At 41.3% G+C, this 26,238-nt stretch overlaps 5 protein-coding genes across 9 annotated transcripts; 2 read left to right on the plus strand and 3 right to left on the minus strand.

Annotated features, from left to right (window-relative positions):
* Nucleotides 1-10: 10 nt before the first annotated feature.
* On the minus strand, nucleotides 11-5,022 carry LOC119552773. The gene is made up of 6 exons (XM_037862582.1): nucleotides 4,771-5,022; nucleotides 4,350-4,622; nucleotides 3,914-4,279; nucleotides 3,243-3,573; nucleotides 2,066-2,873; nucleotides 11-2,007 (listed from the first exon to the last, which is right to left on the minus strand). The coding sequence occupies exons 2-6, from the start codon at nucleotides 4,616-4,618 to the stop codon at nucleotides 332-334; spliced, it is 3,450 nt and encodes a 1,149-aa protein (XP_037718510.1). The 5' UTR covers nucleotides 4,619-4,622; nucleotides 4,771-5,022; the 3' UTR covers nucleotides 11-331.
* Nucleotides 5,023-6,115: 1,093 nt separating this feature from the next.
* LOC119553518 (protein disulfide-isomerase) lies at nucleotides 6,116-11,414 on the minus strand. The gene is made up of 2 exons (XM_037863941.1): nucleotides 11,123-11,414; nucleotides 6,116-7,846 (listed from the first exon to the last, which is right to left on the minus strand). Exons 1-2 carry the CDS (start codon nucleotides 11,274-11,276, stop codon nucleotides 6,510-6,512), a joined length of 1,491 nt encoding a protein of 496 aa, XP_037719869.1. The 5' UTR covers nucleotides 11,277-11,414; the 3' UTR covers nucleotides 6,116-6,509.
* A 1,159-nt stretch (nucleotides 11,415-12,573) lies between these two features.
* Nucleotides 12,574-13,432, minus strand: LOC119553404 (pyroglutamyl-peptidase 1). The gene is made up of 2 exons (XM_037863776.1): nucleotides 13,206-13,432; nucleotides 12,574-13,131 (listed from the first exon to the last, which is right to left on the minus strand). Exons 1-2 carry the CDS (start codon nucleotides 13,416-13,418, stop codon nucleotides 12,673-12,675), a joined length of 672 nt encoding a protein of 223 aa, XP_037719704.1. The 5' UTR covers nucleotides 13,419-13,432; the 3' UTR covers nucleotides 12,574-12,672.
* Nucleotides 13,433-14,092: 660 nt separating this feature from the next.
* On the plus strand, nucleotides 14,093-16,030 carry LOC119555662 (peroxisomal biogenesis factor 3). Its single transcript, XM_037867249.1, has 2 exons — nucleotides 14,093-14,270; nucleotides 14,404-16,030. Exon 2 carries the CDS (start codon nucleotides 14,525-14,527, stop codon nucleotides 15,677-15,679), a length of 1,155 nt encoding a protein of 384 aa, XP_037723177.1. The 5' UTR covers nucleotides 14,093-14,270; nucleotides 14,404-14,524; the 3' UTR covers nucleotides 15,680-16,030.
* Nucleotides 16,031-17,039: 1,009 nt separating this feature from the next.
* Nucleotides 17,040-26,197, plus strand: LOC119555661 (glycoprotein 3-alpha-L-fucosyltransferase A). Of its 5 annotated transcripts, none has more exons than XM_037867248.1 (5): nucleotides 17,040-17,057; nucleotides 21,924-22,107; nucleotides 22,690-23,406; nucleotides 23,669-23,852; nucleotides 24,357-26,197. In XM_037867248.1, exons 2-5 carry the CDS (start codon nucleotides 22,022-22,024, stop codon nucleotides 24,879-24,881), a joined length of 1,512 nt encoding a protein of 503 aa, XP_037723176.1. In that variant the 5' UTR covers nucleotides 17,040-17,057; nucleotides 21,924-22,021; the 3' UTR covers nucleotides 24,882-26,197. The 5 variants fall into 5 exon arrangements, with proteins under 5 accessions (XP_037723176.1, XP_037723172.1, XP_037723175.1 ...); XM_037867244.1 differs by lacking the exon at nucleotides 17,040-17,057 and adding an exon at nucleotides 17,573-17,871 and having other exon boundaries at nucleotides 24,357-26,196; XM_037867247.1 differs by lacking the exon at nucleotides 17,040-17,057 and adding an exon at nucleotides 20,398-21,208.
* Nucleotides 26,198-26,238: the final 41 nt, after the last annotated feature.

A 26,238-nucleotide genomic window follows, 5' to 3' on the forward strand; every position in this document is an offset into this window, starting at 1 on the left:
CACTTGTTGCTTAGATTATTATTTTATGCACAATATACATACACTAATAATTTCATTTTATTTCTTAAAATTGACATGGATAATGCCCGGGATTTGGTACGCGTTGACTTTAATGGGATTCGTGTATTGCAAATAAAGGTGTAAAAATACAAATTATAACGTTCAACAACTCCTAATTAACTACAATAAACCTAAGTATTACAGTGCTTCAACAGTTTTTTAGGCGTATCTTCAAAAGAAAAAATATAAATACTATTACAGGCCAAGATCAATGGGATTGGATCGGCAACTGGAACTCGATCTGGGTTTGGTGGGGGCTTCCTAAACTATCCTAATCCTTCGATGTGGCATATGGCTCTGATCCGCTGGCACCGAAAGAGCTGCTGGACAGGGGAGTGCTGACATCGCGACTCTCGCCGTTGAGCAAGTACACCGGCACGTTGATGGTCACCAGTTCGAGATTGTGGGACGGCGAGAGCATCGCAGTGCTGTCCTCGTCCTCCGCCGCAAGAATGGGGGCTGCGATTTCCAATTCGTTGCCCACCTCGGGCACCATATCCTGGTCAAACTCGTAGGCAGGTTCTGGAATTGGCTCGGCAAGGGCGGGTGGCTCTTCATCGGGAGCTGGCTCGGGTTGAATAGGAGAGGTTGCGAGTACTGGATCTGCTTCAAAATCTATTGGGCAGGCCATAAGCCACTGCTTCTTCTTCTTATTTTTTGTGTGCGTCCAACGAGGGCACTTGAAACGGCGCCTTCGCTTGCGTTTTTTGTATTTCAGTGGTGGCTCGATTTCCTCCCCAACCCGCTGGTTATCCAGTGACTTCCGTTCAACTTCCTCCTCCTGTGCTTGCTCATTCAAAAGCTGTTGATTCTGCTGATCATGATGCTGATTTTCCTCAGCTTGGTCTTGATCCTCTAAAAGACTTTGCTCTTCCTCCGCATCGGGTTCAACTTCTATTTGTCGTTGCTTCTCCTCTGTGTGTTGTTCGTCCTCGGCCTGATCTGATTCTTCATCTGCGTGGTCATCACCTTCTTCCAGATGTTGCAGTTCCTCTGTCCCCGGCTCTTCGTCAACCTGTTGCTCTTCTTTCTCCTGCTGTCGCTGCAGCATCTCCAGCTGATGTTGCTCTTGTAGCAACTGCTCCTCAAGAAATTCTTGATGCTCCAGATCATGCTCTCCTTCCTTCCCGTTTGGCTCATCAGGGTCGCTCCTTTTGTTCTTCTTATCCATTTGGTTTTGAGGCTCCAGATGCCTTTTCTCCTCAAACTCACTGCTGTTTTGAGGCTCATCTCGTCGCTCTTCTGAAGGCGGCTCCATCTCCTTTAGAAATGGCTCTTCCGCCCTCACTATATCCCCTTGGTCATTAGGCGCTTCATTCGCTCTCTGTGACCGTACCAGGCTCCTGAGATTAAAACGTTTCAGTCTTATTAATGGCAATCTATGCGGCGCAGATTTCCGAATGATAGTCAGGTCCTGTTCCAGTTGCTGTACCTCATTTCTCCGCGTGGCGTTTAAGGCGCGTAGCTGGCGGCATCGCTTTGTGGCCTGCTTGAGCAGTTTAAGCTGATCGGGATCCTTCTGCACATGGTGGTTGACTTTTCCAGGGTTTTTCTTTTGGTTATTCAACCGACGTCGGCGGATATTCTCGCGCTGCACTTTAAGCAGGTGGTTATAGTAGCTCACTTCATCACCAGAAGCCTTGGAGAAACAGCGTCGACCAAAATCCCACTCGGAGTTGGAGTTCTGATTGTCTGTGGATGCAATTTGTACCTGGCAGGGACTGCTCGAACTGTGCGTAGAAGCTGGCGGCGTGGGTAATGCCACTCTCTGCCCTCGGGGCTTGTTCCGGATGCGAGTGGGCGTGGCCGAGATCTTTGTGGGAGTGCTACTGGATGCATTGCTGGTGGTGGGCGTTAGCTGGCTAGCAGCGACACTTAAGACTTCATTCCTGGCCTTCATCCTGGCGTCGAGCTTGGCGAACATTTTCGCACTGGCCTCGAGGTGCTCTGCAAGGATACAATGGATTTTAGCATGTGTTAAAATATGTGTTCAATTCCTTCTTACCGGCTTTCCAGCGACCATTCCCCATGCCATTCGACGTGTACTGCTTGATGGAGGGCTTTTTGGACGCACTGACCTTGACATTTGGTGCAGTTGCGCCTAAATGCCGGGGACTGAAGGTAACCTGTTTCTTTAGCAGCGAGGATTCGCTACAATTGCTGTTCTGACTAGAAGTTTGACGGCAGTGGTACAGTGGGGTTCGTTGTCCGCTGGCTTCGCTGGCACTGCTCCTCCGCGGGAAGAAGCTTTGGCTGTGGGTGCTTGAGTACTGGTCCTCCTCCACCACCAGGTCCGCATCCTCGTCCTCCAACGTTTGCACGCACTGATCGACCAGATGGGGAGCAGTGGTCGACACCAGATGAAGGCTATCCCGGCGACAACTGTAGCTGTTCACGATGCGCGGCACTGTGTAGGTGGTGGGTGGCAGTACAGCCCTTTCATAGGTTCGGAGGTTGCTGGGGTAGATGCGAGTGACGGGCACGGAGTCATCCTCGGCGAGGATCGTTGTCGACGTCTGATTCGCCGAGTCGTTTGAGTTGGAGTTTGAGATTATGCCATCGACATTGGCAGGCACATTAAAGTTCACCGAAAACATCTCCACGTCGTCGTCCGAGTCGCGCAGCTCAACGATTTCGATGGAGTTGTCAATGCCGCTGAAGAGAGCATTGGCCCGCTTGCACGGCTCTAACTGGCGGGCATTCTGGCAGAGATTCTGGAGGAAAACGGGCGGATGATTGTTCAGTGATGATGTTGGTGTACCCGATATGTCCCACATAGGACAACTGCCCTCATCATCATCGGAGCTGAGTATCTGTGGGGGGAGATTTCATAAGTTTGTCAAATAGTTCAAAATCAAATTGCATATGGAGGATGATTCTGAGAAACTCAGTTAAGGTTGTAGTCATTTTGGGACAGCAAAATGGAGCCGGCCACTGCCTAATACGCGACTAACTGCGCCGGCAGCGGCTTTTGCCCCACTTGCTCGTCCGAATCAGACCTTTTACTAAGACATCATAGTAAGGCAAATCAGAGCAACACGGCGAAGGAAGTTTACTCATTTTTAAGCTCATATGTTGATATAATTTTAAAGACCACACAACTAGACTCTTCCTTGCCGTGTTGGTAACTTGGGGAGGTGCATATCAGACCGTCTCCATTTAAATTAAACTACTAAACTAACCACTTCGCTGGACTGCACCGGTCGATTGTCCACTTTGCTGAGCATATGTAAACCGAAGCAGCGGCTTGTCTTTAGATGGTTCAATATAGTTCTCGTGGCCGTATTCCGGTCCGCAAACTTGGGCAAGTAGTGGGCATAGACACTTCTTGTGGCTAGGGATCTTGAGGGTCTCATGAACTTTTCGGCAAACTCCACAATGCGTTCCTTGACCGACTCATCGGACTCCAGGCGCTGCCAGTAATAGAATATGAGTATGTATTCGATGTAGAGTTTGTCTGGCAGTTCTGCTTGGATCATTATGCTGGGCATCGACCAGTGCGGGAAGAGACGGCTGCGGAGAGTAAGGAAAAACATTATTTTAAAGGTGTTATACAAGTAAAAAAAATATATCCCTAATAATAATCATAATTACAATCATTTAAACAATTTTCAAAGACACTTGGGGAATAAACATAATAAAAAATTCATGGTAAGCATTTAACACCGAGTCAAAACATTCCTAATTTAATTGACTGTCATAAATTAACAAAAAAGAGATCTAGCCGAAATCAAGTATATACATCTCGTGAGTCATTTGAAGCTTAGATGACACACAAGTTTAAATTAACCGAGTAAATAGTGGCGATATGTTGCCGTTAATATGCAACCCTCTTAGGTGGAACAATCTCTACCTGTACAGCGTGGACAAAATGCTGGCTCTGTTAAACAGTTTGGGGGCAGCAAGGAGAGTGCGCAGCACGTGCTCCCGGTGGACGCCGGCGCCACCTCCTCCAAACTCAACATAGAGCTTCAGGCAGCAATTGATCCGGTTAATGATGGTCTCCTCACTCTCCACCGGCTCCTGGGCGGAGCAGAGTTCGCAGGATATGTAGAAGCCGACAATGTGGCACATGCGTTGCCTGTATACCTCGTCCTGCTGCAGGGCTCGACCCCTAACCATGGTATGGATGACATCGGTAAGGCCGATTAAAATCCGCGCCAGTTTTCGGCACTTCCATGGCAAGAACTGCGCCCGCTCGAACTCCTCCCGAATGGCACTGCAAGATTATCACATAGGGTGGTTATTATTGTTCTCGAGTACCTGGCTCTATCTCTATCTGTACTCACCCCTCGTACTGCATGAGCAGGCGGGCCATGCACTTATCGAAGCTATCATCGTTCAGGGCCGCGATGGCATCGTGAATCTTGCGCCGCGTCTCATTTAGGTGCCCAAAATCCGGCTCCGTTTGCGCATTCCGTTCGTTGTTATCCGGCTCTTTCTCTGCATCCGGTTCCGGCGACTCGCACTCCGTGTCATCGACGTTGGCCAGAGTGCTGACCTTGTCGAATTCGTCCAGCGTGCTGCCGCTGTTCCGCTTCCTGACCAAACAGCTCATGGTGCTAAAATAAGGTAAAATGAAACCATTTCGGCCACAGAAATGGTATGCAAATTATCACTCAAACAGTGCCGAAACAACTCGTTAATGCAGTGAAAGTCGCAGGGGCGCTCCGTCGTCCCCGAAGAAAAGGCCAAAAATGAAAGACATACCAAAAATGTGTATTTCTGCCGAGGAGAGCGCTCTACATGGGGAATTTCGATGGGCCGCGGCAAGTCACTAACGCACTGCACACCTGAGCGGGTCCAAACATATTACTTTTGTAATATGTGCACTGTTTATATATATTTTTTGTATTTCGAGCAGGAGCAGTACCGATTAAGAGCTTCGTCGGATGAATGTTGCGTTTATGCGTCGCGGAGATGCCGTTAATCGCACTTCGTGAAATTTCACTCTTCATGATGAGTTCGAGGACTCGCCGCTCTGTATATTATTTTCTGAATGAAGCCCTATTTGGTTTGCCATGACTTGTGCTTTATTTGCGTGTGTTTTTTAAGGGTATAATTCAGGTACTTTCCGCAATAATTAAATATATCTTTTGGTGATTTCATCTCAATGCGCGATTCAGGACAACGTGGGAACGAAGCGAACAGATGCCGTCGTTTTTGGCAGTGTTGGACAATGTTGTCCTGTTGCTGAAAATGCGTTTATGCCATGCCCATTCCCGATTTTCATATTTCAAATGAGTTATGCTACTCGTGCTGATTGATATTTACCTAATATTTCAAACAATTTATAAAAACATAAGTACTAAAAATTAAATTAATAAAAGTCTCAAAAAAACGAAACTTCTTTATTTTTTATTAGAATAAAATGTTAAGGGTCTGTTATTAACCACAAGTAATATTTTATTTTATTTAAGTCATTCTCGTTTCATATTACTTTGTATATTTTGAATTAGTATAAGCTGCAGTATAAACAGGAAATCTGAAATTCGAGAACAATTCACGCACTTAGAGGTTACACAACACTGCTCACTGCTAGTCCTCCACGTTAATATCGATATATCGTTAGTACTATCGAAACTAGCGTAAGTATTATTCGAAAATTACCATAAAATTTGTCATTAATACATAGACGTGTATTAATACATTTATTTATCAATATGCTCAATCACGTTTTCGCTGAAAAATAAAGGAGAAAATAAAAAAATATTGTTGTCCGGGTAGATCAAATTTCGATAGCGATAAAAATGGCGGCATGAAATCGAATTTCAAACATTAAGCATAAAGCTAATTTTCCTTTAATTATACTTTAAATTTACAAAAGTAAATCAAACTAATTTTTAAAGCTGTTGTCAGTGTTTTGTAAAACTGTGGTTGAAGTAGACAACATAAGGCTTAGAGATAGTTATCTTTTTGTTTCCACCAATTTTATAGGTTCCCTTGAAAATGAATAAACAAAGCATCGTTTTAATGTTGTTACCAACTTTATTTGTTACGTTCTTAATCAGTTCTTTCAATGATTCTAAAAATTCCAAATAGAAAACTTAAAGAATTACATATTAAAATTTATCGTTTTCGTTCATTCTTCATTAAAACTGAATTTTAAGTTTACGCAAACTGCGGCCGTACAATCGCGCACGGAGCGCTTAAAATCTGCGTTGCAGGTGTACCTACAACGAAAGTAAGTATGCGAATAAAAAACCGTGGGCGGGCAAAATGCTTCGGTGGCGTTCCCGGCGACCAGCTGACCCCATCCCCTCGACTGACAAAAACTCAGCCGCCGGATGGGGAGACTCTGGGCGCCCGCGTACGCCGAAACGTTAGAAGTAAACTACAGAATGTACGTTGCTAGTTGTGGCTTTTTTTGTTGTTACACGGATGTTGCTGTTCATAGTTGTTGGATTTTCATGTGTGTAGATGTGTGTGGGGTGTGGTAATTGTTGGATTTACAACTCGTCCTTCTTGGGCGCCTCCTCCTCCTCCTCGGTCTCCTCGGCGGGCTCGGAATCGGCCACCTCACCGTTGGCATCGAGGAACTTAACGAAATCATCGAGAGTCCTGTCCAGGTTGAAGTCGATGACCTTGTTGTCCTCCTTGCGGAAGTACTTGATTGTGGGGAAGGATGAGATCTTTATGCTCTCCAGCTCGTTGGCAGTGGAGTCCATCTTGGCAATGACGATGTCCTCGTTGTCCTTGTACTTTTCGGCCAGCTGGTCGTAGATGGGGGCCAACTGCTTGCAGTGTCCGCACCACGGGGCGTAGAACTCAACCAGCACGCTCTTGCTCTTGTCCAGGGCAACGCTCTCGAAGTTGCTGGAGACCAGCACCTTGACGGGGTTCTTGTCCCAGTCCTCGGGCAGATCCTGGGACAGCAGGTGCTGCTTCAGCTTGCCGTCCAGGAACTTCTTGAGGAAGGCCTCGATGGTCTCGGCGGACAGATCGTTCGACTCGGGCTTGTACTTGGCCATGTCCTCCTCCAGCTTGATCAGACGGATGGTGGGAACCTCCTCCTTGTTCATGCCGAAGAACTCGAAGATGCGGGTGTGGTCCTCCTCGTCGGACGAGATGGTCACGAACAGAATGTCGTCGCGGTACTGCTTGGCGATTTCCCTCAGGGGATCCACGTACTTCTCAATGTGACCGGCCTCCTTGGAAACGAAGAACAGCAGGTGCGACTTGATGGAGCCGCCGAAGATCTTGGAAGCGGATTCGTGGTTGAAGTCAACGATCAGGGGCAGCGACTGCACCTGGGCGAACTTCTTCAGGTTCTCTTCGGTCAGCTCACCCTCGAACACGGACTTCTTGTCGTCGAAGGGCTTGAACAGGATCACAGTGTTGTCCTTGGCCTCGTACTTGGCGATCACGTCCTCATTGCTGCTCACACCGAAGACGAACGAGTCCAGACCGTTGGCGGCCTTGGTGAAGGTCTTGGCCTCCTCCGACTCGGCGTCCTTGAAGAATCCAATGATGGCGATCTCGTTGTCCTTCAGGAACTGCTCGGCATCGGCGACGCTGGTCAGGTCCTTGGCTGGTGGGCCGGTCTTCTTGGTCACCCAGGCAATGATGTCAGCAGCCTGGCGGCCACCGCTGTACTCCACGGGAGCACCGCTGCGGAAGAACTTCAGAGTGGGGTAGCCGCGCACGGCATACTGCTCGGCCAGCTCACCCTCGACGGTGGCATCGACCTTGGCCAGCTTGATGGGGGACTCCTTCTCGGCCAGCTGCTGGGCAGCCTTGGCGTACTCGGGAGCCAGAGCCTTGCAGTGTCCGCACCATGGAGCGTCTGGAGAGAGAAGAAGGGAAAGAAAAGTTAGGAACTGAAGCCAGTGGTTTATTCATCTTAGAAGTACTTATAAACAGGTTTGGAGAACATGATTTGAAATCACATCTGTTCCACCTTTGATTCTAAATTTAAACCATAGCAACTGGCTACCTAGAGCTGTAATTGCTCCCCCATCGATCCAATGTATTTTGTCGAGTTCAATATGGTGTGACCTACACGTATGTTCTAGCTGTTTAAATTATTTATAGATTCTATCTGCAATTTTAGTTTAATCGTTGTTAATTAAATTGTAGAGCACGTAACAGTTGTGTTTATAATATTGTTGCAGCAAATTGTTAGGTAAACTAATTTGTTAAAATGTTTCAGTAACTGTCATATAAGATGATTCAATTCCGACTATAAGTTTCAATAAAATTTTATATTCAACCGACGAACAGGTTCTATAAAATTTTAAAAATAATAAAAGTTCAATCTTTTAATAGCTTTGCCGAAAATGGGTTAATAGCCAATTTGTGTGATTTTATTTTACTTCCATGCTATATTTTATAATTTCCCTTTATTACATTTTAAATCAAAAGATATTATCTATGTTTCAGCTTCATTTCAATAAGTAGGAAATAAATTAATTTTTATTTTACTTATACTAAAAATGTAGTTGATTTTTTAATACTTTAATTAGTTGACTTTCAATGTAAATAATGTTATCTAGTTATATCTCATAGTTGTCAGGCATTTATCCACCGTTAAACGATCATTCTATTCTCGTTCTAATCGACTTTACTTGTTATTAAACCTTGACCGACTCTAATAAAAAGTATTGTTTGACAAGAACTTATGTGTACATAAGGTTCTATTGTATGTAAATAAAGGGGAAATTAGAGAAAAAGAATTGAACAACCATATTTATTCAGTTGCCATAAAGGCACCTTGCAAATCTGAAGATTACGTATTTGTCTCTTTTGTTTACGCCAACTACAGCTTTGAATCGTAATTAAATGGCGCGCACTGTTAGCCCGCCAGCCAAGTGTAAAATTCTAAATTTGGAGCGACAATTATATGCGCTAGATTTGCCACGCATCTGGAGCAGGGCCCCTAGGAGCCCGCCCGCTACAACCCCCAGCAGAAATTGGCTTATGCAAATTCCACGTGTCGGAGTCCCATTGCTCAAGTGCAGCTCCTCAAAGCCACGACTGCAATTCGGTGCGCATCCACGCACACGAAATGGATTTAAAAGCGGGAAGACCAGCAGATGACATAATGCCCGGCTTGACAACGTCAACGATTCCGAATACAACGAATACATATATTGTCTTATCGCCGGCTTCTTTAGATTTAGCTTAGCTATAGCTGCGGCTGACGTGGCCCTGGCATTGGTTCCGCTTCCACCAACATCTTAATATAGTCTCTGGGGAGATAAGGGATCCGCCTTGGATGAGCAGACAATTATCGACTTCGGGTGACGTTGTCACCACCTCTATAAACAGAACCACAACAGCGACAAAAAGTGCAAAAGCTTAATTAAACAACTGGAGAGAAAACGCTGGCATAAACAATCCGCCATGTTGTTGGCCCCCAAAGATGTCAGTCTAGCATATCTTGGTTTAAGTCCGACCCGGGGAAGTTTTTGTATCTCTGATTCACGTTTATCTCTCAAGTGCTTTTCACACTTGCTAGATAACAATGGGTTTTCGATTTTTTTTGTTTATCATCTGGAGAACATAAATCTTTATAAGAGTTTGGGCACAGTGGGACTAGACTATGTAAGGGCCAAGTCTATAAAATATAATACTACTATACTATTATAAAATAAGTAGTCTATATTATCTTTGGTAAGGGGAATTGTCTGTGTACTTAATGACATGTAACACAACGTTTTTCCTTGGGCTTAAGCACAAGTCAGAACAAATTATTAGTTCTTAACTAAGATGTTTTTCTTGTCAACAAAATGTCAAAATGACAAATTGCTTAAGCGATTTGAGAGGAAAAACTTTACATTTAGTTTTACAAATTTCTATCATTGCAAAATCTATTAAGCCTTTTAATAAATTCTATTTTTCCAGCAGTTTGTGCATTTTTTCAAACCTAGTAAAAACTAGTTATAAAAATAACTTTCAAAAATTTATAACTTCAAGTTATTGTATTTTCAAGTTGGATTTTGTCGAAACTTCTTTTTAGAATTTAATAACATTTACTTTATCTGTAAAATCAAAATAACCCTGTAAAACACTATGTATCACGCAAATATACTTCTTGGGATCTTTAAAATATACAAGTTTTCCAGGAGTACCTCTAAGTCTGAATTTTTCACAACAAGCTAGATTGTAGCTACTTTTCTTGGCCGAATGATCTGTTGCTCGCGCTGGGCATCACTGGCGGCGCAACACCGTTAGGCACGCGCAGTGGAAAAAGAGTTGAATGAACTTTCCGATGCGTGGCCGTTGCGCCGCCGTGGAAAAAGGGACCGAAACCAGATTTGTAGTGAGAAGAATTAGAACCAAAAATCCGAGGCGGAATAGAAAGCAAATGGCGAATAAAAAGTGGTTTGATTCGGCTAACCTAGATTCGTGGTGGGAGAAAGAATGAAGAGTGGCCCGACGGCTTTTTGTTGCCTTTTGTTTCCACTGGAGAATCTCATTTTGAGATTGCTGAAGCGGATGTGTGATATGTGGCCACGCCCCAGCCTCAAAGTTAAAACAATAACTAGAAATGCCGATAGACGCGGAGCATATGGAGAATCTAGTGTTTGCTGCGCACAAGTTTGTTTCCTTTGGCTTTTGCCATTTGGAATTCAAAAATTATAGCAGGTTTATGGCAGCAACAATAACAAAAAGCGCAGCAGCCAACTGCTCTCTCGCTCGCACGCACAGGTGAGGAAAAGAGATGACAGTTTCGTGCGGAAGCGGAGAGCGCTCTCTCTACCCTTTCCACCGACTGGATGACGCGAGAGATAAAAACTGTTAGACAAACGATAAATGGCAGGAAAATCAACTAAACAAATTTTCCAGGCGCAGACTGGTGGTGGTCTTCCAACTGGATGAGCAATCACCAAGGATTTGCATCGCAACATGACTTTCCACATTTCCAGTCAACAACAACTGCCACGCAGACAGATTTTCTCTGACGCCTGGAAAGACCACGTAGCCGCTGGGCCGTATGATTCAGCGAGTGCGAGCGAGAGGGCGCTAGCGGCCGGCGCATTTCGCGTTTTTACACTGGATTTTCGCGACTTTTAACTGCGTTTTCTTTGCGAAATTTGCGTAATTCACGGGTACTTACAGAACTCGACCAGCACGAACTCGTTGTCGGCAATCAGTTGCTTGAAGTTGTCGACGGTCGCCACCAGGACGCCCTCCTCAACTTTGACCTCCGCCTCGGCGGAAGCGGCCACGTAGGACGCCGCCAGGAAAAGTGCACAGATCAGGAACTTCATCGCGGGCACTTCGTCGTCGTTTCGGTTGATTGTAACTGAATCTAATTGCCCTGCGTGGGTGCAGCACTCTCGCCAACCAAATCTGGGAATTCGAACTGCTGAACTTGCCCGGTTGCAAGTAAAATCCAAATGAATCGACTGTCGACAAGTCGGGGGATATATAATCTTATATATGTATTGGCGATGTGAAATATATTAAAGTATCGATATATCGATATTTTGAATAAAAATAAATATTTATATCGCGAAACTAAAAACGCGGAAAAGACAGACCTTATTTTTATTTTCTACATTTTGCAGAGGATGGTCACACCATCTGATTTCAAATTTGCTCTTCCTCTCCAAAGCATTTGCAAATGCTAGAAAACGTTGGATCTTAACATTTTGTTAATAGATCTTCTTCAAATAAACCAACTAAGAAAGGTTAGCCAACAATGCAGTATACTTTACCCAACTAACTTCAAACAATTTCTTTTGAATCTGTGTTATATTTTATAAACCTTATTTTAAAAAAATAACTACAAGCCAGCATAATCGAATTGGAGAATTCCAAATATAGGACTCATTTTAGATACTTTTGTCTAACTAATTATTTGGTCTTATTTACACAGTCATTTCTTACAGGTTATTCTTTTTGGTTGCTTAAAAATGTAAAAACGTAAAACTAATATAATTATAATATTATAATTTTTCAAAAAAAAATTTCTAGCAGTCCGTTTCAACTTTAAGGGCCGCTTTCATTTTCGCAAGCTTAACTAAAAAAGAGTACATTTTGAATTTAAATTTAAGATGGTATTTTATTTATTCGTTTAAGAAGCCATTAAAATTTGATATTTTAAAAATGTACCACTTAGATTTATTTTTGACATACCATGTTTCGCCTACAGTTAAAATTTTAAGCTATTAAATATTTGATGACAAATTTAGTTTTGCTAAGGCAAGCATTTGCTATTATTTTTCTGGGTTATAGCTATAAACTTGTATCGTTGTTTCTAAAAATATTTGTGTTAAAACGATTTTAATTATTAATTATACTTATAAAATCAAGTCCACCCGTTAGTAAACATTTCAAGTTACGTTATTCGTTCTAATGACATAACTATATTTTATAATGCTTAAAAATTTGTTTATCAAAAAATATAATTGTCTTTACAATATTTATGTTATTGTCATGCAGTTCGTGTCATTAACCTTTAAAAATGAACGTACAGCAGGGATGTGTCAATATGAAACAATTTAATATTTGTTATTGCAGTTGGATTGTTTTCCTGTTTCTTTTGTAAAAAAACTGTACGTGTTTATGGTCATTTGTAAGATATAAATAAAAATCATTTATTAAACAACTTAAACAGACAGACATTGGAATACAATTAAATGCACATTGTAAACACGGAATTCAGGAGTCACATGCGGCCACCTGTTGAATACATTGTTCGACTATTCGGAAAACAATATCGGCTGTTTTCTCACTGCTAAATGGTTTATCTATGGGCGGTACATGAACGAACAGACTCCGTTTTTTGTCCATATCCAGGGACTTAAGGTAGATATAGCCGCATAGAAAGTCGCCCACATTTTTGGAGACCTTCGTAGCGCTTAGATGCCTGATATTATCATTATGAGGGGGCTCTGTGGGTGCCACACAATCGGCGCATTTTTCATTTACGATCTCCACAATCTTATCTACATCGAGCTCGGTCTTCAAAACATTTGCATGTCCATTGTTCGGGAGTTCGCAGCTGCCGTTGGGTAATCTTTTATCACAATTATCAGCTCTTCGGAACTTGTGGTTATATGCCAGCTTCTCAATGTAGACACATTTTGCGACCCCCGAAACGCCAACATGAATGACCAGCTGGTTTAGGAGGGGAAAAATGATATCATCTTGCTCTCTATCTATTTACGGTTCAATTAAATACGCATTCTTACATCTGGCTGGCGCTTCCATATCTCCGTCACGGCCTCATCCACAGCGCCATATTCCACCGCAACCAAACGCTTTTCAAGATCATATTCTATGTCATTGTGGGTGAGGACTTCCGGAAGGAGTTTAACAGCTTCCCAACTGGCATTCACGGCTTCATGGCCGAGAAATGGCCCGAATCCGGAGACCACAATTAGCTTTCGGTCCGACGACGCCATAACAAACACGTCAACTAAACCACCCACCCCCAACAAACTATATTATATACTATATGTTTGTCGTCTTCTTCTTCAGCTTTTAAATGTTGCGTTCCCACTTGGTCGCATCTATTGCTTTTTAAAATTAGAAAGTAGTTCCGTTAAAATAAATGGTACATAAATATACAACTTTGATAAAACATTTGGCCTTAAAAAACCTTCAACGGTTGAAATGAATAATAATATTACTTCCAACAAATAATAATAATTATTTTAAAATAAATAATAATAATAATAATTATTTGACAACAAATTTAGTAATATCAAAAGCAAACCTATTTTAATACCGAAAACTTCTGTAACGGTTGCTATAAAAGTTTAATATTATAAAGGAAGTAGAAGTATAACAAATGGGTGATTTCTAGTAGAGATTTATATATAAAGTTCTCTCATATCAAAATCAATGGTTGGAAAATTTAAAATTAAGCTTTTATAGGTTTATAATATTATAAAATACGTAATATTATATTATTATTATTATTACAATACAGGTGATCAAAAGTGTGCAAAATAATGAGTATAGGTTACCCATTAGTATGCTTATAACCCGTTACGAAGTAGTGGGAGTAAATATACCAGTCGAAATGGTATTTTTTGGTATTTGGAACACCTGAGCCAACCGCTTTTTTTGGGATTTTTCACGAAACATATCTGACGACGCAGTATGCGGCTCCAAACAGAGCTATAACACTTTGGGACAACAAAAAAGATAATCCACTCCATACATTCCAAAGATCCGCGCAGATGCAAGCGAACGACCCGCCATCGATCCGATAAAGCAGCGAACCAGATCCGGGCATAGCCAATTTAAAGGTGAGTGTTACCTGGTAATCTAATCGCAGCGGATAACTTGAGGGCGCTCCTCTGCTGGCAGCGACGCCGGCAGAGCGCCACCCTGCGCACACAGGTGAACTTTGCACATTAACTATTAATTAACCTCGAACAGGTCGCCGGTGGAGCGGGAAAAGTGGTTAGCAGTTGGCCCATTTCACACAGGAACGGAACGAGCCCGATTCCAGTCCAGTCTAGACCATCCCGCAGAAGAGAGTCGTTTTCCAATCGTTAACATGCTGTCGCGCCTGCAGGACTTCTTGTCACGCCACCGGCGGAAATTCATAGTGACCGGCGTTCTGGTGGGCGGTACCATCTACGCGGCTCGTTACGCCCAGCGGCGTTTCGTGGAGTTCCAGGAGAAGCAGGCAAGGGAGTTCTTCGAGAGGACGCGGCGAATGACCCACTTCGAGTCCACGGAGAAGACCTGCAACCAGGTGATCCTCGGCATGGGCGAAGAGATGTGCCAGGCGGTCCTCAGGGAGTGCAGCACGGACGAGCTGCTCGAGCAGCTGCGCCAGAATCCCAAGAACAAGCTGGAACTCTGGGAGGACATGAAGATTGTGGCCTTCACAAGACTGGCCACCTACGTCTACGCCTCCTCCATGCTGGTTATTGCACTGAGAGTACAGCTGAACCTGCTCGGTGGCTATATCTACCGGGACATCATGACGGAGCAGAAACAAATCACAGACGAACTGAAGCAGCAGTATCTTTCGCTCATCCGACACTTCATCACGGATTCCGGAATTCGGGACCTGGCGCGATATATTCGCACCCAGGTCATTGCCGTCATCAAGGCCATGCCGCTGACCCAGCAGCTGTCCCTCAACGACTTGGAGCAGCTCTTTTGGTCTTTGCAAATGGCCATCAATGCGGACACTCGTCGAGATCCCAACTCCCGGATGAGCAAGTACCTGCTGCCCAGCCAGAATCCCAGCCATTCGCCGCTGCTGCAAAAGATGTTCAACGAGACGCTGGATCTGCTGGAGAGCGAGGATGCCATTGGTGTGTGCTCGCACAATGTGAGCCGGGGGTTCGTCCTGGCCTGCGATGCTATAGCAGAATCCATGGGGGAGACACTACAGCATCTGCCGGCAGCTGAAGTGCAAACTCAGCAGGAGCAGTCCCTCAAGTTCAACCAGGCAGGAACCTCAAGCGGCAGCAGTTCGAAGAGCCAAAACTTGGAGAACAACAACTTGCTGAATATCAACCGGGTGCTGATGGCGCTGGCCAAACTCATTCCAATCATCAGTGGCCTCACCTCAAGAGGTTTCGACAGCACTTCGCGACCCCACAACCTGCCCACCCAGCTGCTCACTTTTTACGTGGTCGCCGAGAAGACAAAGACGCTAGGGGCCAACGTCTACGAAAGCTTCAGCTCCGCTTAGGAGATTAGGCTAAGTCAAATGGAACATTATAGTTTATATACCTGTATATTTTAAATACGATCATAATTCTAGGAAGCGTTGTTTGTATGTCTGCTTGAACCCAACCCGTATTAAGTTTAGCTCCTAAGAATATTTAATCGAAAGCAAGTGTAAGGTATGCTTAAGCAGATTCCCCAATTGAGTCCACGGGGAGTCCTTCAAGACAGGGACACAAATCGAGTAACGTGAAGGCCTTTTAAAATAACTGGAGAGTGTAATATGTGCTTAGGATATACAAAGAATGAGATGTGGTTTTTATATAAACGACCTGAGGGTTATTGGTACCGAAAATAAATGGAAACGTAAATTATATGTATTTGTGTAATTTTGAAACCTTTACTAAGAAATCAATCCAAGTGAAGAATAATTATCGTATATCATTTCCTTAGTTATGGATTCCCTTATAATTTTAAATAATTGTCTACTAAATAAATTATTCATTTCTTTTCTAAGTTGACCTTGATTTTGATAAACTCGGGGTATTAACATAAACCGGAAAGAAAATTCGATTAGGGTAGTAACTTCGAGGTGTTTTAAAGTATGCCACAGTACATTTTAAATGCAGAACTACAATGGATTGGTGATCTTTTTTCAATGCCAATTTTTAGACGCCTTTTTTTGATATCTACATTATTGAGCCCCTACTAAACTAATAACTCAAATATATTTTGTAGTCAAAAGGTATTTCATACTTTATCAGTTGCCAGTGCACAGTGGGCCAGAAAGTTAATTTTTTGTCAAATTACATAAAAAAGTTTTTATTCCGCTCCGAGTCGAGGAATAGCGATTTAAGAAAATTTTTCGAAGAAATTATTTAATTGGGGAATGACACTCGAAATGCAAAATACTCAAAATGCTTGTGTTGGGGAGCGTTTTTGAAAATTAGGGATGAAAATCCACGAGATTAAATTGGATTTCACCACTGTGGGTTTTTGCCGATAATTAGTTGTATTTTTAGCGCCTAATTAAAAATTGTAGTTATAATTGAACTTTCTGACTTTTTCTCTAACAAAAAGTCAACTAAGGAAAAAAAAATCAGTTAACAAAAAATGTTTTTGTTTTTCTTGGTTAATTCGATAAAAGTAACCAAACTTTATTTCATGCCTTAGTTAATAATATTTTTGTGCACTTCCATAAGTTACTTTTTATTAACTGATTTAAATGTACGTGTTCTGGTATAAGGTAGAGCAACCCTAATATACAAATTTCAACTAAATCTGAATGATAAGAAACTGCATATATGTAGATGCAAATAAAATATGGGGATCGCCCGGAAAAATGTTTAGTTGTGAAAACGAATTGAAGCGGTTCGGCAAAAAGCTGTGGTGTTATTAATAGGGTAAAATAGATGGTGAATAAATAATTTTAACTAAATTTGAATTGGTAATCACAAAAAAACAAATAAATAAAATAAGAAAAAAAAGAATAAGTCAAGGAAATTGAAATTGTATGCTTCTTAGCGAAGACCCAAACCCTTAATAACGGTTGTCTTTGCTATCAGTGAAAGGGGGTGGTAAAACCGCCCTGTGATAAGACAGCTGTGGCTTTTGTTTGTTTGCCATTTCTCTTGTTCTTGCCGCTCTCTTTGCCTTTTAGCAGTTGCGCAGAAATGCCCCCAAAGAAGTGGAATTAAAATATGAATAATATGGATATTTATAAAGCCTTTAGAAACGTTTGAACAATAGAAAACATAAGCAAAATTGCAAGTTAAAATTTGGTTAAAGCTATTAAAAAGTTGAATCCATTTCTCTACCTCCCTCTTTCTCCGGCTCGCAGGACCTCTCTGCCGCTCTCTTCGCTCTCTCACTCCTGTGGGTGCCCAGCTGTCTGCTAAAAAGAACACATTTACATTTTCGGTTTTGGGCGCAGTTGCAAAAGTTACGTGAAAAGGCAAAGGACGACCGTTACTTTCATACCTCTCTGCGAGTCTGTGTGTGTGTCTATGTGCGGAGAAAGCATTAAGTTTACAAGCAAAAGAAAACCATTTAATAACCCCAAACTAAGCCAGTTTTAAGCTTAGTGTGCAAATATGAAAAAGACTGCGAAAGGTACACAAATTAGCTTAGCCAGCAAAAGAAGAAAAGTCTAAGGATACACCACAAACAAACAAACAAAAAACACATAAACAACAACAACAACGGCGGCTCAATTGTGTAAGTGCACTTGCAAAATGTTTATTGACCAGTCGAGAGGGCTAAAAGCCCACTTAACCCATCAACTTTTGAGCAGCGAACCACAAACTTTATTGATTAAGAAAAAAAATATGAAAATCAAAGAGACATGTGAGGGAAAAAGACAGACGCAACGGTATATTGGTAACGGGACACAGACAGTGCGTGCGTAAAGTGGGGTGGTACGGGCTGGTAAAGTGGGAGGGAAATAACGGGAACGGTAGTGGGAGTAGGAGTGGAGAATACCCCTCATATATGGGCTAAAAATATGGACACTTTATTATTAGAAAGGCCACAAGTGAACCACTAACCAACTAGTTGCGAAGTCACAATCAACAAATCCTCAAGGAAAGGTCCTTCGAAGAGAACCGAACACATAACAATAAAAAACTGTATAGTTTTCGGAAACCGAAGATTGGAATACCCTTAAGAAAGTCACTACCAACATTATTATAAGGAAATACCTTTTTAAAAAATTACTTGTTAAAGATAATAAGCAACATTTCATGTAATTTTAGTAAATGGTATCTAATATAATACTTTTTAGATAAAAACGAATGAGTAGTTTCTTGGCATAGCATACAAAATATGTTACAACATTGTGGAATTTAATCCTAGAAACATCTAATATGTTCAGCAGGACACAAAAAATAGTACTAATAATATCAAGTATGAAATCATGATATTTAAGGATACAAAATATCAGACAGTAACACCTACAATACCCTTCTAGAAAGTGTATAAACTTGTAGCCAAGAAAGTCAAGTGCGACAGCGTGAAGACAACAAAGAAATGACATTTTCCCCAGCCAAAGTCCGTGTGGGACATTCAGGGAAAACAATGCATGCAAGTCAGGCAACCCCCAGCTATTCCGTAAGTTTCCCCTCAGGGTGCTTGAGCCCCTATATTGCATAGTATATGTATATAGGCATATTGACATACTAAAGGCGTAGATCAAGTGCCTTGACAAGAGGCCACAGCACCTAACTAAATATAAACACATTAATTAAGGAAGCGAAAGCAGGACACGATTCGAGCGGTAGAAAATGCGTGTCATGGAATTTCCAGGAGAGAAATTACCAAGGATATAACAGAAAACTTCTAGGATCCAGGTGGATTGGGTACCTACAAGCCAGGAACTTTATTTTTTGATGTTTTTAATTTATGACAGCTTTTACTTTGTTGTCACACTTTATTTTTTAATGTTTTTAATTTATGACAGCTTTAACTTTGTTATCACATCAGTTTAAAGAAATAATTTACAAAAGTTTGATTTCCAAAATCATTTCAAAAACTTTTTACGAAAAATAAAAAAACCAACCTAATTTTGCCGTAATCCGTAAATCAAAACACAATATTTAATATGTTCTCAGAATATCAATTTATTCTTTTTATTCTATAGTATATTCTATTCTGAAATCACTAAGGCTGCAAATAAAATATAAGTTTAACAGAAATTGGAAATTATCTGTATTTCCTTGAACTTTTCAGGTCCTATCACTATAGAGCAGTGAAAGTGCTTTATGCTATTTGACTCATGCATAGAATACATATACATTTCTAATAAGCCCCACTGATAAGAAACCTTATTCAGAATTTGTATGTTGTTGCTTATTAAAGTATAATATATAAAAGACAGAAAAGCGGGGGAAAAGTGCAGTTTTGCGAGAGAATTCCAAGCAGGAACACAAAAAAATTAAAGCTGTCGTGAAAGTAAACGTGCTGAAATAATATTACCTATAAAGATTTGTCAAACCGGAAACCGTGCTATAATCGATAGATTGAATTGAAAGGTGAATAAATAAACACGTGTCATGTGCTTCTTAGACCCCTGTAAGGAATAACAGGTAGAGCTTTAGTTCCACAGTCTATTGAGGTCTTTGCATGTGGTTTTGTTTGCTCAAGCCACCTTCCCGTTCCTATCCCTATATCCCCCATCTGAGTCCTACATTTGCAACATGAATGAACGACTCCAACTACATTTTTCATGCAAGCCGAGGGATCCGCTCTGGTTATCCCCACTCTTTGCTGGGTTCTCCTTTCTTCTGCTGTTTGCTTGTCAAAAACGTCAAAAATGCGATAGTGAAGACCCCAATGAGAAACAGGGTGGCCTGAAGGCTACACTGAAAGAAAAAACTTTACCAAAAGAATTTTTTTTTTGGAAATTATTGTAATTAATCAGTTTTTCTACTAGTGATCGTTCAAAAGTAAATAAATTTATGACTTAATATTAGCATTTCTTACTCGAACTATCCTTATTGTCTAATGAAAACATCTAAAAAGCATTCTAAACAATATTTTGCCAACAATTTATTAATTTTAAAACACAGAATATTCTTGATAACATTAAATTCTACTTCCCTTCTCTTGTTTTTATGATACTTTTTTATTATTTCAAAACTATATGACTATTTATTGATAATAATACTAATACTAATACTAATACTACTGATAAAATACTAATAATACCTTTTTAAAATAAGGAAAATGTAAGATATTTTTTCCTAAATATATATAGTAATTTAGTTGTAGCTTTTCGAGTGTGTAATAGTTGCGAAGTAGAGCGGGCAACTTAAGTGGCCCCCGGCCACAACTTGCACCACCTTGTTTGCATGGCTACCAAAGTAGTGCGGAACCCCAGAGCTGAGACCCTAAGTGCTGTTGCAACCGCCGGCGGGATGGCCCACACAGACACATTGGAACAGTGCCATAAATGACATGTGATAGATGGATGGACACTTGGTGAGGGCTTTGGGGGATTAGCCAGGAATGTGGCCCAAATGAAGCTGCACCCGCCTGCTGCCGTCTCCTGTAATTAGGGCCCCTCGGGGCAGGTCCACAAGAGCCGTTGATAGTAGCCAGCTCTGAGAGGAGGTAGCCCACACCCACCTCCTCCTACTTTCCAACCACTTTGCTCGGTTCTCTGGGCCCTCGGTTCTTTTATTACGTATACGCCCCGCTGGTTGATGTGGAACAGCTCTTGAGGCGAGACAGCCATCTGCCTCAATATTTGGTCTGGGCAAATACGGATTGTCCGATTTCGAATATTTTTATTGACTGAACGTAAGAGACTCGCGCCTCTCCCACGTGTGGTTGAATTCATATACATTTTGATGGAGCTGGGACAATATTAACGAATCGGAACTAATATCATTCGTTCAACCATGGCTTACGAGAGAAAACTAAAAAGTTATACCCATCATCATAAATCGATCGCTGCTAAGTGCTAAAATAAGCCAACTCACTGCAGATCAGGAAGTTTTATCACATCTTCTAAAAGAATTTGCACAAAATATTCAACGCATTGGAATGTGAAAGTGTAAGAAAACCAAAAGCAAAACACATTTTTAAAGTTTAGAAGACGTGTCATTGCAAATGCCAGATAAGGGAACTTTCAAATAGGTTCAAGAGAACATTATAAAAATATTATTTCATTTTTGTATGTGGTGATAAGAAAAAATTTTTTGAGCATAAGGCAAACGGAGATTATCCATAGTATATGTATGTGTATTTAAAAATGAAAACAATTTTTGTCGATTTTGGTACTTTTGAAAAGATGTATTATATTTATTTAAAAATACTACTTTTAATTTAGTTTTAAATTTCGATTCACTACTCTTAATTTTCTTTAACCTAAACCATTCATTTTGTTAACATATTACAGTACAAATTGCATAAAATAGTTTTGCTCTCATTCACTTTAAAACTGATAAAAATTGTATTACTAAAATCCCCAGAGACTATTTTATACCACAATGTTAGATTAAAAACCCGGCAGTGAGCAATGTACCGCCCCTGCGATTGTTGAAACGAAACATTTTTAATATTGAGCTCAGTTCTCGCAGAGAGTCCAAGCGATCAACACGATTTAAGTAGCGTATTGTATCAAAATACACTGTCGAGGCGGCCGAAAAATTAACACGGGTAATTAGTGCTGGAAATTTGTGGCTTCGGCAGAGATGAAGTACGACGGGAATCGAATATTTGGCTTTATAATTTACTATCTATCATGTTTGTGTATCTATCTCGCACAGCACAATGAATAACGCCAGCTGAAGAAGACGTAATCGGTTCATTGGCCCCCGAAACCCGTAGTCTCGAGCCCCATCGCTGAGGACTGGGAGCGGTCACCATGCGACGTCCGAAAATATCCCTCAAGAAGTACTTCTATTTCACACTGATCTGCGCCCTCCTCCTCATTTTCGTTTTCAATCTCAAGTGAGTAAGATAACATGTCGGTAAAGGTAAATAGTGCCGATCAAATATGGATCTTCGGGTACCAAAAATCTTAAATATGGGAATTCTCCCCACTCAGGCTGTAAAAAATATATAATAAATAAACAAACATGCCTCAGTTTAATTTAATTTAAACATTTTAGTACGATTCTCTATTGCTGACGTATAAATTGTTGTGCGCGAAATAAAATTATTTCTTTGGAATTCACATGCCTTTTGTATAAACATGATTCCATAATACATATACTTAATCCAAAAATTTTCAAAAATACACCGTCAGTATTTCTTAGTTAGTTTTAAAACACATATATAAAGTAAATGGAAATATACTTTAAAACCAAAAGCAAATTTAAAACAAAGTTGAATTAATATTGATTAACAGAATTAATGATTGATTTAGCAATATATGGAATAAAAATAGAATGGAATATAAAATAAAGTTCTATCAAGTGGCACCCAGGAATCTGTTTTTAATTAATGCTCAGACTATCATGGAATTTGTTTTCCTATTAAAAACGATCCAATTCTCCTGTAACTAATTAATTTTCTTTAAAAACCACATAGGGAGAGCGAATTATGGAAGACGCGGAGTTCCCGATCGTCACAAATAACCACACAGCAGCAGCACCACCAGCATCTGCACCAACTGCAGTCCATGGACGAGGAGCATCCAGTGGCCACCAGTTCCACGCCGGCGCCAGTTGCACCCACTCTGCTCCCCGAAGTGGCGGATAATCTCGTCGAGGAGCCGGAACAGGCGGTTCTGGAGGAGGAGGAGACGGAGGCGGATCGACTGCAAGAGCCGCCGGTGGAGAAGGCCTGGTTCTTCAAGAACGGAGAGTACTACCCAAAGCCAGCCAGGACCTACAGCAATCGCAAGGCCAGGAAGCGCCATGCCCCGCGTCTGCTGCCCCATCAGGATCCCTATTCCGATCGGATCGTTAACCAGCTGATGTACGTGCCGCATAACTACGAGGAGATCAAGTCCAGCGGCAAGCTGAAGACCATCCTCCTCTACAATGGACTGGGTCCGTGGAACGTGAAGAAGGGCCGCGACGTCTTCCTGAAAGCCAAGTGTCCCGTGGACACCTGCGAACTGACTGCCAATCGCGATCTGGCCAGCTCGGCCGACATGATCCTCTACAAGGACCACTACATCCCCACGGGCATCCGGCGGCCCAACAATTCCAAGCAGGTCTCCATGCTCTACTACCTGGAGTGCCCGTATCATACCCAGAACGTCAAGGTGCCCGATGCCATCAATTGGACGGCCACCTACAGGTGGGTTTCTTTACTTAAATATTTGCATCTTAGAAACAATATCAACTAATTTAATAATTTGTTGCTTAAAAGCTAAGTACCAGCTTTTGTTGTCATGCACTCTGATTTTCAATATATTATAATATTTCTGCGAAGCTTATATTCTGCGAAATATAATTTTAAATCTCATGTGGGGGTATTTAGGTTATCGCAGATTGGTGAATCATATGATTCGTAGTTTTATTTATTCGGAGTAATTAATAATCTGTTTTGTTTTTTGCAGACGGGACAGTACTATTGTTGCGCCCTATGAAAAATGGCAGTACTACGATACAAAGGTGCAGCAGCAGGAGCAGGATATCAACTACTCCGTCAATAAGACCAAGAAAGTGGCTTGGTTTGTGTCCAACTGTGGAGCGAGGAATGGCCGGCTCCAGTACGCCCATGAACTGCAAAAGCACATCGAGGTAAGCATGAATAGTTACTTTACTTTAAGTCAGTGTAGAACAGGGTCATTTAATTGAGGCATTAATTTAGCATTTTGGCAATATTAAACAGGAATATAATTTATAATAGTTAACGAGCATATTTTTAAACATTTTCGACAAAATGTATGGCAGAGAAACACATAGAATTCAAATTTTGGGTCACTTTATGGACGACTATGGGATCAATTCAATCTTGGTACACCTTTTTGAATTATTTCCTAATTTTGTTTTTTTCTAGACTTCTATGTCAAACCTTTTCTGTGGCTCATCGATCTACCCGTTTAAATGTTTTTTATTTTAGTAATGAGAGATTAATTGTATGGTATATTCAATAAAGTACTTTTGCATCATTGATCTAACATATTTATACAAAGTGAAGTTGATAATATGATTAAAAAACCTCGAATTCTTTAAATGATGTTCTTTCGTAGTTTATAAGATATATTATTTCATCAACTAAACATCAATAATTTTCCCTAACAGGTTGACATCTATGGGGCTTGTGGCAACTTCAAGTGCTCGCGGAGCACGGCGGACAAGTGCTTTGAGATACTGGACAACGACTACAAGTTCTACCTGGCGTTCGAGAACTCCAACTGCAAGGACTACATCACAGAGAAGTTCTTCGTAAATGCGCTGAACAGAAGGGTTCTGCCAATCGTGATGGGGGCCCGGCCGGAGGATTATGAGGTGAGTGCCCCACGGAGGTCCTACATCCACGTAGACGAGTTCGCCTCGCCCAAGGAGCTGGCGGAGTATCTGCGCATCCTGGATCGCGACGACGAGCTGTACAACTCGTACTTCAAGTGGAAGGGCACCGGGGAGTTCATCAACACGTACTACTGGTGCCGGGTGTGCGCCACGCTCCACAACGAGGAGCAGCTGAGGAAACCCCGGTGGTACACGGATCTCAACGACTGGTGGCGGGGACCCGGAGTCTGCACGACGAGATCCTGGCGGAACTTTAAGGCGCGCAAGGATGTTATCAGCGACTCCAGCGATGACTGAGTCCAAGTCCTCGACGCGATCCAGATCGTGGGCATGGGCTTTCCGTAGACCACAAGTCATCATCATCAGTGAGTCCCTTGTTTTTGAATTGCTGTTTCGCAGGTATCACCATCTCTACTTTCACTATCACTATACACCGGATGGGTCTATTTTGTTTCCAGAAAAAATGTGCGATATAAGGTCTTTAAATAATTGCCCTCTTCATTTTAGATTCGAAAAAATGCCAAATCTATAGATAATACTAAAAACAATTCTCGTAAGGTCTCAAAAAAAATTTTTTGGGATTATAGACTCTGGTTTATTTATGTATTCCGCGTATATGTATATGTCAGTGAATTCTAGTGAATGTTTGATATTATCAATCAAAATTTCAAGACCTTTAGTCGCACACAAAATTGTCTTTAATCAAAAAAATCGGCCCATCCTTTGCTAATCCATGTGTAAATGGTCGCTTCGTTTTTGTCGGAGTTTTACGTAAATGTTTTTTGTAGTTAGTTAGTAAGTAAACCGATCCTCGGAGCTGGGCACGCCCTGAAAAATCGAATAAGACCGAGGAGGCACGAGGTGAGGAATGTTCAAGCACTATCCCATAGATCCCGTGCCGATCGTTGTAACATATACAATACCAGATGCATAAGAGAACGTAGAAACCTAGCCTAGTTATATATGGATATACAAATGATATGTATACATAGTTCGGTAATTTATATAGTTGTTTAAACCAAAAGCAAGTCCAAAATAGACCATAATAAGGTAAAGAGAGGCAAGCCAGTAAAAGTAGTTTCGCATTATCAAGCTTAACTACGTTGAGAAGAGGCATCAGCTAAATAGCTTAGATCTTTTGTAAGTGTTTTTGTAAGCAACCAGCAAGTGATGGCTCGATCTGAAGTGTGTTGCCTGTTAATCGAGCACATTTTCCTTTCCCCTTTTGATTTTCGGTCTTAGATCTTGTCTAGCCTGGCTTTTAGTTTAAATGTTAGCTGTAGAGAGCTACTTGAAAAGGTTTCCCAGCCTGTTGACTAACTACTTACTCTATAACCGATTCGCACAAGCTAACATATATATCTGATCTAATACAAATACAATCTGCATTCCTATTTTCACAAAATAACATATGACGTATTATTTCAATTCAAACAGCGCATATGTGTGTTTTTACAAATTTTAGCAATATTTGTATTTATTGAGTAACATTTAATTTATAAGTATTGAATAATATCATCTGTGTGTGTATTTTGATTGTGAACTTGTTTTAATTTTAATTTTTACTGTGATACAAAAAATAATAACATAATAAACAAGAATTAAACAGTGGCAACCAACGGCAAACAATTTAAAATGTTTTCTGGTCTTCAAA

The sequence above is a fragment of the Drosophila subpulchrella genome, chromosome 3L (genome assembly GCF_014743375.2).
Source record: "Drosophila subpulchrella strain 33 F10 #4 breed RU33 chromosome 3L, RU_Dsub_v1.1 Primary Assembly, whole genome shotgun sequence".
NCBI lineage: Eukaryota > Metazoa > Arthropoda > Insecta > Diptera > Drosophilidae > Drosophila > Drosophila subpulchrella.